Source organism: Gouania willdenowi, chromosome 19, assembly GCF_900634775.1.
Source record: "Gouania willdenowi chromosome 19, fGouWil2.1, whole genome shotgun sequence".
Classification (NCBI taxonomy): domain Eukaryota; kingdom Metazoa; phylum Chordata; class Actinopteri; order Blenniiformes; family Gobiesocidae; genus Gouania; species Gouania willdenowi.
Genome location: NC_041062.1, coordinates 5,284,099 through 5,294,978, shown reverse-complemented (window position 1 = coordinate 5,294,978; position 10,880 = coordinate 5,284,099). Strand labels below are relative to the sequence as shown.

General features: G+C 39.4%; 1 protein-coding gene and 1 non-coding gene across 2 annotated transcripts; one reads left to right on the top strand and one right to left on the bottom strand.

The window, feature by feature from the left end:
* Positions 1-140: 140 nt before the first annotated feature.
* trnal-uag (transfer RNA leucine (anticodon UAG)) lies at positions 141-222 on the top strand. Its single transcript has one exon. It is a non-coding gene; the product is annotated as a tRNA-Leu (tRNA).
* A 910-nt stretch (positions 223-1,132) lies between these two features.
* tha1 (threonine aldolase 1) lies at positions 1,133-4,841 on the bottom strand. The gene is made up of 7 exons (XM_028476449.1): positions 4,189-4,841; positions 3,462-3,545; positions 3,299-3,387; positions 2,416-2,601; positions 2,172-2,309; positions 1,603-1,795; positions 1,133-1,517 (listed from the first exon to the last, which is right to left on the bottom strand). The coding sequence occupies exons 1-7, from the start codon at positions 4,448-4,450 to the stop codon at positions 1,219-1,221; spliced, it is 1,251 nt and encodes a 416-aa protein (XP_028332250.1). The 5' UTR covers positions 4,451-4,841; the 3' UTR covers positions 1,133-1,218.
* Positions 4,842-10,880: the final 6,039 nt, after the last annotated feature.

The window sequence follows — 10,880 nt, the reverse complement described above, 5'->3', positions numbered from 1 at the left end:
ATAATATTACGTTTTTAGAGGCTCAATTATTAAAAACATCAAGATTCAGATCAGTGCAGCGAGAACCAACCAACATTTTTACGTGTATATACGTGTATATGTGTCAGTTAAAACCGTTTCCGTTCGTCTGCAAGCCGTGTGGTAGCGTGGCCGAGTGGTCTAAGGCGCTGGATTTAGGCTCCAGTCATTTCGATGGCGTGGGTTCGAATCCCACCGCTGCCAATGTCCTTTTTTTAAAAACCTATGACCAGATAATAAACTTCTAAGCAGGAAATTTGTAAATAATGTCTTCAATTGATTTTTCCCTGAACTCTGGATTCATAATAACACCATTTTTGTTCAATAGCACTGAGAAAAACGTTTTTCCTTCGTCAGTGACCATATATATATATATATATATATACATCAGACTATGAGGCGCACTTAAAATCCTTTAATTTTCTCAAAAATCGACAGTGCGCCTTATAGTCCGGTGCGCCTTATAGTCCCAAAAATATGGTACTTTTCATGTTAACACTTATTCCACAACAGGAGTTGTGGGGGGACGAGGGAAGAATTCTGTGAGAAAAGCAGTTTCCCATGGTTATGCATTTGCTTGTGAAATGCTGCTAATAAATTTGAGGGTAGCCTGGATGTTTCAAAATCACAAAAGTTTGTATTGAATATGTCATCAATTGATTGATCCCTGAACTTTGGGTTTGAAAATGAGGCGATTCATCAAGCCCTGACATTTTTTCCCAGATTTTTACTACTTCAAACCGCGCCAACTTTATCCTGAAAACCATCAAAGTTACCATCTTATTCAATTTGGTGATTAGTATCCATAATTTCATGGCAGTTTGATTTGTTAACAGTGACTCAAGCTGTATTTTAAAAGTGCACTGCCATCATGTGGCCAAACAGCTATTGTGCACCCCTAAGTAATGCTAAATGACACTGCAAGGTAAATATGAAATAACACACAATAGACAACATTATTACCCAACATAATAATATTGTTAAAGTGATATTTACATTCAAGTGATTCTGAAGAAGAAAGTAAGAAAATACCACTAGAGATGTGCATGACGCAAATCCAAAGTGCCAACTTTAAGAAATAAATAATAACGTAACAAAAAAAAGTTTTTTTTTAACAGTTTATAAATGAAGACTTCTTTCATGTGTCAGAAATAGTGACAAACAGTTTTATGATATTTTTTTTCATCCTGTTTATTTGACTCAGGATTTCTCTTTTAAGTGCTTCGAGGCCACAAACTTCATTTTTTTAATGGCAAGCTGCGTGTCTTCAGTTGAAATGTCCAGATGCCACACGGCTCTAACAGAGTTCCCAAAGTGAGGGTACATCAGGACCCGTACCCCGTGTCCCAGCTCGGCCTCTTCATCCTTGTCTATTCGACTCATACGTGCACAGAACTCAGCAGGAGTCAAACTTGCATCCTGCATACGAAACCGCAGGATGTTTGTCTCTACGCTCGCTGTGTCCACATCGAACAGAGAGGAGCCGTAATCAGCCAGTGCTGGATGAGCAGAGGAAAGATGATAAACTGGGGTGAAAAGAAGAACTAGTGACAGATGATAAACGTGGAAGCATAAGTGACTCACCTTTAGCAAATGTTTTTGTGTTGCGATGATCCTCCTCGAGTCGTCCAATCATATCTTTTAGTGCAATTTCTCCAGCTGCGGCGATTACACCTGCTTGTCTCATCCCCCCACCCAAAGCTTTACGACACCGCACTGCATGGGTTATGAAGTCCTGGGGTCCAGCCAGTATGGTACCAATGGGGGCCCCCAAGCCCTGAAACCAACCCCCCCAAAGAAACAACCCTCTTATAAGACTGTAATTACTAGTGATGCACCAAAATTCTGGCCACCTCAGATTTTTGGTCGAAAATGGCCCAAAAGTGCATTTTCAGTTTTCGGCCTATAAACTCATTTCTCACTAACATCCAAAAATGGAAGTAAGGCTATGGTAAAGCAAAAAAAAAAAAAGAACAAAAAAAGCAACAAACAAACAAAAAGGTAATGGTATAGCAAAGCAAGAAAAAGGGCAAAAAAGTAACAACAACGAGTAACGATTTTGGCTAAGAATTTTTATTTCGGTGCATCCCTAGTAATTACGCTTTAGTTAAGCCTGAACAATTTCATTTGGTGTGGTCTTAAGCTAGTCTTACCTTGGATAGGCACACACTCACAGTGTGTGTGTGCTGCAGGATGGTGGATGGAGGGACTTTAAGAGCCACAGCAGCATTCATCAGCCTGGCTCCATCCATATGAACAGACAGGCTGTATCGGTCTGCTACGGCTCTAACCTTTGATCAACAAACCAAACAAAGACGTTCCCTTTTCATTTCCATATTTATAAAAGCTAATGACATGAAAATAAAGTTTATCGACACTGAAAACATGCACACAAACCTCCTGCAGGAAAGACAGAGGCAGCACACGTCCTCCTTGTATGTTGTGTGTGTTCTCCACACATATGAGGCGCGTGCGCGGGTAATGTGGGTCCGGGTAACCGTGACGGATCTTCAGCTCTAGCTGCTCGAGGTCAAACGTCCCGTCAGAGAGCGTGGTTACCGTGGTGGAGTGGACACCAGCCAGCTTCAGGGTGGAGGGGTCAATTACAGTTTTCAAATACAATTCATTCTTCATTCTTCAAATGTTAATGTTCAATTACAACTCAATTATGATTACCGTGATAATTTTTTCCAATTACAATAAAAATTACAATGATTAACATGGATCCACAGGTTTTGAGTTTAAATTGTAATTGACAGTTTTTATAGAATTTCCATGCCCATTACAATAACAAAGTCAATTATCTGAACTCAATTACGATTAAAACAGTGACATATTTTTTTCAATTACAATTAAGTCATAATTGTATTTAATTATCAATTACACGATTACAAATATAGTTGACCCCAAACTTGGCCAGCTCTGTCAACACAATAAACCAGTGTTTTTTAACCTTGGGGTCGCCTGGAATGTGTTAATTACTGATAAAATATATTTTAAAATTGTTTTGATTATTATTCCTTTTCAACTTACAACACAACACAATCTTAAACAACTGTATTCTATACTTTCACTTTCCCAAATATAAATGCAATAAAAAGAAAATAAGAAATGTCAAAAAGGAAAAAAAAATAAAATAAAGTCTAAAAATAACTGACCTGACTACTATGTATTGATCATTGTGAAATGATCAAAAACAAATTCAGGGGAACCACTGCAGTAAACACTTCAGAAATGTCTTTAAACGACAGAAAGCGGGCGAAGGATGAGCTGTTAGCACCTGTGCGCTGCCTCCTTGCTCGTAGATGTGTAAGTGTGAAAGGTCGCCTACAATCACCTCGTCACCTCGCTCTCGACAGTGCACCATCACTGCAAACGGAAAAGTCTGATAACCAGAATAACCATCCAACCACCTCAGAGGACACGAGCTTCAAACTACATACCTGCGATGAGGTTACCCATCGTTCCCGTAGGTACAAACAGGGCGGCCTCCATTCCAAACAGGTCTGCAGCATATTTCTCCAAGGCTGAGATTAAAAAAATGTATTCAAATTGGGAAAATGAGTGTTGACAAAGTGTAAATTATTATTAGATATTCACATTAAGCCCTTTGTTTACATCCCACCAACCAGGATTAGTGAGAAAGGACAGCCTTACCCATATGATAGTTTATATTGATGACTTAAAAACTCCATACATTAGTTTAGTTAGTTTTAATTTATTTCCAGGATGAGCTGGATTTTTTTCCTCTGTCACATGTGTCAAACTCTTTAGACCAGTGATTCTCAACCGGTGGGTCGGGGGCCTGTACTGGGTGGGTCATTGACATCTGGTCAAAAATGGATAAATACCTATTTGTCTCTCATATTGGACTTGTGTTTTATTTTGAAAGAAAGTTTTCTTTTGACAGGCATGCTGTGAAATGCATCTTAAACAGGGAAATATATAGAAGTATGCTTAAAAAAAGATTATTTACGTAATAAAATTATAAAACAGCTATTTTTGAAATGGGTGAGACCAGTGGAGAACCCCTGCGTTAGACCATCCAATTCGGCCAGCAGAAGAAAGTTAAAAAGCCAAAACAAAAACAAAAAAATTATTGACTAAATTAACCTCACCCAGGTCGAGCCTTTTTTCTTTTTCAAAAGTTGTTAATATCTAAACTCTCACCGTTTACTGTCGGGTCTTCTTTCATTATATCATCTCCAACCACAGCCTCCGCCATGGCCCGTCTCATGGCCGCCCCGGGCTTGGTCACCGTATCGCTGCGGAGGTCCACCACCCGGACCCGGGGCCCTCCATCCAGCCCTGGGAGGTTGGGCTTCCGTGTGTTGTAGTATCCTCTAACGGAGCTCCATCCTGCTGAGTCTCTCACCGGTAGACTGGGGGTCAAAAGTCTAAGTAAAAGCCTGTAGGGAGGTAATCTTAACATGGTGGCACACTTGTGTTCTTCCTAAGGTTGATAGTTTTGGACTTTGAAACATTGGAGCGGTTATCGTTTATCATTGACTGCAAGGAAAGCTAATGGAACACCTATCGCACTGAGCCGATGAAACCGCAGAGCGGCGCTATTTTACACGGAAACAGCTACTTTAATATCAACACAATAAAAGTAATAATAATGACATTTCTATAGCTTGGAATATATATTTTGCGGACAATTTGTGTTTCCTAATTTCCTAATCCAATATGAATTTTCTGCTTAAATGAATAACTAAATAAACGTGAAAAAACAAAAATGAATACAAATAAATAAATATAGATGGGGGAAAATACAAAAGTTAAAATGCAAAAATAAATAAATATTGTCCAAAAATGTAATATAGATCGATACATAAATGTGGAAATAATGATCATTCATTTTATACATATAATTTTTTTTTTTTTTTTTTTTTAATTTACTTTAGTTTTTATTTTTACTTTTATTCGTTTTTTTTTTGTTTTTTTGTTAGTTTTGGTCGCAACAAAATATAAATGTAAATGAGGGGGTTGTCCTAAATTTGTAGGATCTGTGTGATTTGTGGAGATTTTTTTCTGTTAACATGCGAAAGTAATAAATAGAGGTAAATGTTCTTGCCATTGAGGGAATTATATTAATATAGCACATTTCATACACAAGGCAATCTAATGTGCTTTACATATTTAAAAGGGCAACATTTAGAAAATATTAGGGGTTTAAAAAATCAGCGATAAGAACATAAAATATATTAAACAAAGTTTGAAATCAACAATGAATTGGGAATCAAATGACACATGGTCAATAACCAAACCAACATTGTCGTGGCTGTTTGAAAGCTTCACTAACCAAATAACTGCAAATTTTGTCCTATTCCGTTCATTTCAATTGTCAACTGTTTATCCAGGTCCATGTCATGTTGGCAACATCCTCAGCAGAGAAGCCCAGGCAGTGCTCTCACAGTCGCCTTCCACTTGCATCAGCTTCCTTATAGGGGAATCCTAATAACTTACCTCCAACCACCTCAACTGGATCCTTTCGACTACTCTGAGCTCCTCATCCTAAATATATAAGATTGAGCCCAGCTATCCTAACCTTGCCTGCAAGATGGATTCTCCTGGTGTTCACAAACACCAGAATCTATCTTGTGCTGTTCTCGCCTTTGCCTTTCTAAACCGAACCGAACTGATTCGAACCGATCATGAGGCAGTGTTGTGGTTTAGGGCGAGATATCCGGGTGTGACGCAGGCAGATGCACCGAACCAAAACTGGTGCATGCGCAGTTGCAGGGAGAGTAACTAGCCGGGCTACCGCTATTAGCATAGCTCCGAATCAAAATAGAACGATATCAACGCAGGAGGATGAACATGTGGAAGCTGCTATAAACTCAGTTTTAGAAGAATCCAGCATTTCCTTTTTGAAAGAGCAACAGCGAGAGGCGCTTTGTGCATCTTTGGACGTTAAAGACAGCAAAGCGGAGCCTTGTTGTTGTTGTAGTGGCGTCTTTGCGGCGCATGTCGATAACGACATCATCATTTGTTACCGTGTGATTGGCTAAAACAAATCATGGTGGACAGGCGCTTCACCCGATCAGCTTCAAGCATTCTGTTCATGTCCCTCCCTGGTTCCGAAAGGATTCGCCAGACACAGACCCAGATCCATGTGGAGAACTTGAGTTAGAGGGAGGGGCTACACATCAATCTGGTTCTTGCTAGGTTACAGCTATCCTGCTGAGAACTTACTGTATTTCTGCATCTTGTACTTGCGATCTACGTCTTTGGGTATTTACTAAACCTCATGACCAGAGCTGAGGACTGGAACCTAGATCAACCTGTAAACTGAGACCTAGCAATCGACGCTAATCCACCCTTTTCCGACTGCATTTTGTTGTGTTATGGCAATTATTATATCGATCATCATATCATCAAATGAGTGTTCATGTGAACAATGTTTCATGTGTTAATACACGATGACTACATTATTCATTGTACTTTTGAACAGAAACATTGTTCCTTTGCTGAGTCATGTTAGATTAGATTATGTACTGGCAGTAGACAGATTGTGCTGTATTCACAGTGCCAGCAAAAACCAGTCTCTACTCAAGGTCTCATAACAAAGCTCTTCATCAATACAGAGCAACTGTTGTGGGTCTAAATCAGAGGACAGCAGAAATGTTGCCTTTACAGTTGTTTTGTGAATTTTGTCACAGCTTTTCCAGGACTGTCTTGAAAAATAGATTTATTTCTTAAAAAGCACAATGGGATTGTGTTTAAAAAGAAGATAGAAGAATATATTATTTTACCATATTGATAATCATGTAAAGTTGTACATAGGAAATTAAGTGTGTACGTGTGTGTATGCATGTGTATACATATATAATAGAGATTAGGGGGTAGGATTAAATAAGTTTTTATACTTCTTCCTACTCCTTTTTGAGCATGTTAATGATAATGATTGATTTATATATTTATTTATTATGGATTATTACTTTTTTGTTTTGTTTTGTTGATTTCACTGTCTCATGTTTGAAATAAAGATTACCAACAAAGATATGCAAAGGCACTGAGATGGCTCCTTTTCAGTGTCATGGGGATGTTATACAGATTTCAGGTTTTATTTTGTAAAAAGTTCTACTCTCTTATTCGCGTTACTTAGAAACCTTTCCCGTTCATGGGTCTTTGAGCTGTTTACACTTCGCTTTAGTCCTGAATACTTTTAAAGAAGAACAACATCTTGAGATTATTTTGGTCTGGAGTCACCAAACATCATTTTCTGGCAGATGTAACCTTGTTTGGTTTCCAGCCATCACTCAGTAAGTTTAGCAACTTTTGAAGGAGGACTTGTATATTTACACATATTTACCCACTTGGCAACAAACCAGACCAGTGTACTTGAGTCCAGTCCATTTGATTAAGTGACTCAGTAATGAAGTCCAACATGACTCCAAGCAAATATTTAAGAGCGAGAGGTTTGTTCTAGGCTCACTGGTCGGATTTGAACCACTTAATAAAACTCAAGGCGTGTTTCATCATGGCCGCGCCATCCTGTAGTTAAAGTTGCAAATAACAGCGCCGATATTTTATGATCCATAACAAGTCCTCATTAAAAGTCATTAGTAAACACTGGCCTCGTAAAAAGGCCACAGTTAGTCTCAAGAGCCCCACAAGAGCCGTGAACAGTGAGAGATAAAGATGCATCATTAAAGACAGAGCAGCGATGCAGAGCGGTGATAAGATGATGGAAGAGGGGGAGAGTCGTCCTGAACTGGACCTTTTACTGGATCCCTGCACAAACCTCACATTCTTCTCTGTTTTCGTGTGAGAACTCAGTCCCCCTTGGTTGTGTCATTCTTTGCTTGTCAGTTGAGCATGGAGCCGTGTTTTGGAGGAAATATTGAATTAGAGAAAAAAGAGGCAGAGAGGGAGAAATGAAGGAGAGGGAGAAATATTGACTCCTTCTGGGAAGGAGCTCAACGGCAACGCCTTTCCAATAACCATAAACCCACTGGGCTGAAAATAGACAGGCCGAATGAATAAACGAATGTGTTCATCCTACATGAGCGCTTCTCTCTCACTGACAGAGGGGAATGGAGGTGACCCTCCCCTCAATCTCCCACTGTCTCTCCTCTTTCACCGAGACCATCATTTTTTCACCGAGGAGGAGGGAAATTAACCGGAACACCAAAAAAAAAGGTGTTTATGGGAAGTCTTTCCTTGAAAGCAGGTTTAATTTTTTCACCCAACACAATGAATCATACACACGCACACAAACACAGAGACACGTCTTTCTCTGTCAGTACAAAGGTGTCAACATTAGTCGACAATCATCTATGAAACAACAGAAACATCTGTTTTGTATTTCACGTCACGCACATGCATGTGGACAGACGTCAGTTCTCACACTGTGCTCTGTTTTGATGACTTAAGTGGTTTAGCTTATATCTCTAGGAAAACATATACAGTAATTGACAACCAGTATATCGTCTATGAATCCATCCATTTCAGACATGGACAACTGGTGGCACGGAGGCCTCGCATGGCTCGCAGTCTAATTGTGTGCGGTTCCCAAAGTAAATGCACGAAATGGCCCAAAAACACACACAAAATTATGCAAAAAGCACAGAAAGTGACAGAAAAAATACATAAAACATCCAAAAATACACAGTTACTGCAAGAAACACACACATCTTCAGAAAAATGCACAAAAAAAAAACAGAAAAATACACAAAACATCCAAAAATACACAAAATGACTGCAAGAAACACACACATTTACAGAAAAAGGCACAAAAGTAAAACAAAAATGCACAAAAGAACAACAAGTAGCAGTTTCTTGCTGGATGAGACTCTGAGTCTGAGCAATGAATCTCTGCAGTCGGTTAGCACATATTAACCTAACTTACTGCACACGGTGAACAGAGATGCAGGTCATAGCGACTTTCCTGGCGCAATAAGGAATCCACCCCATTTTTTAAAGTTGTATACATTACTATTGAAGGCTGGGCAGATGATGGTTTAATTATGCTAACAATTGCTACAAAAACATACCGCAAAGGAGCAATTGAGGTATTAAACTCTGCTAAAAATTGAGTTTTGCTCCTCTGGTATGAGGCTATTTCCAGTAGGGAACTATTGGATCTTGAAAGCTTGCTTATAATGTGCCAGTTTTAGCTAGAATATTGTAAACGTCACTTGCTGCAAGTTGCAACCGACTCAAATTAATCAGGGGAAAGAAGGGTTTAGTTATGGTTAAAAAAAAAAAAAAAGCAGTATCATGTGAATTTCCAGGAAACTTGCAATGACCAATTTTAATTAGATATGCTTTCAAAAAGTCAGAAAGTCCTTGAACTGAGTTCCAAGAAATATACTGTATGTCATGGGTGAACATTTCAAACCCACTGCAGGGAGGATAAGAGAAAATATTAATACATTGTCTGGATTACTGTTCCTTTCTTACAGTAGCATAGATGTAGTTTCAGGACATTAGGAGTCGGGATTAATCACACAATTATGATCACTTGCTGTAGTATCTGAACCGCCGACGTCTGTACTCATTCATCTCACCCTTCATTCATCTCACTTAGTCATTTCTGATTTGGTTCATTCAATCGTAATTATAGCCTCGAAGCAGCTTGCAACGCTTTACTTCCGAGAACTGATGCATTCTTTCCACCCTCTTAAGTCTTCATTCATATATCAGACCAGCGTTTCACAACCGTGTCACCCTGTTGACCCTCTTTTCACTCAATACCCTTTACTTCATCCTCATTTCCCACATAGCCCTCCGCTCTCGCTCGCTCTCTCTCTCTCTCTCTCTCTCTCTCTCTGGGAAGTCATGTGACTTCTCTGAAGCTGAGCCCTATAAACCAGCAGTACTTGGGGGGCTCTGTGTCTATGCAGAACTCTGATTGGCTCTGGCACACACACACACACACACACACACACACACACACACACACACACACACACACACACACACACGACCCCCCACGCCCACACCCACACACACACCGACACACACACACACACACACACACACACACAGAGAGAGAGTGAGAGCAGAGCAGAGAGGACCCCTGTTTTCTTCTGATCCTTCACATTAAAAGACTTCGAGAGAGGCGGGGGGCCATGACAGTTCTTTTATCTCTTTGGAGATTTAAACATTATTCAAATCAAAGCAGTGATTAATTGGCCATTAATAAGTGAGCCTCTCTCACAGGATAAAAATCAATGCATGTTTACACAATGAAGCCTTTAAAGTGTTTAAAGTTTTAGCCTTTTAGGGACACTTGGCGAGCATTGGTATGGTCTGCATTTATTTCACAGGGTCCAGTGTTGGGGTTCTCTTAATCTAATTAGATCCCTTATAATGAATAGCTGGCAGCGTAGAGCTAGTGTTCATGTTTTCACAAAAGCTTTATTTGCATTTAAATCTAAAAGAAATTGAAAAGAAAACCCTTAAATTATCTCAAAATCCCACGTGCTCTCTTCTCTAATGCTTCAGTTGGCACAGATTCAGGGAGAGGGAGATCCTCAACATGCAAACCCACAATAAAGAGGATTGACTAAAGGAAAATGTCAAAAGCAAAGAATCATCTTTGTGTTCGTCAACTTTTCATTATTTAGTTGAATGAATAAGTCCAAAGCTTTTACGCAATTCACGCCTCCCTTAAAAATGATTTTACTGACTAAGAAAAGGTTGCACTGTTACAGAGAAAAACTTGGCGAGCCAGCCAGGAGTAAAAGCTACTACACCTGAGCATGCGTTTTCCGAAGCTGATCTGATTGGCTGTTAGTCATGGGGTGATGGGTCAAATGATGCATTCAGTACAATTGGGTTTTTGCAATTACAGACTAATCACCTTTTGAACAAATAAACTAACCTTTCATTATTTTAAATGCACTTTG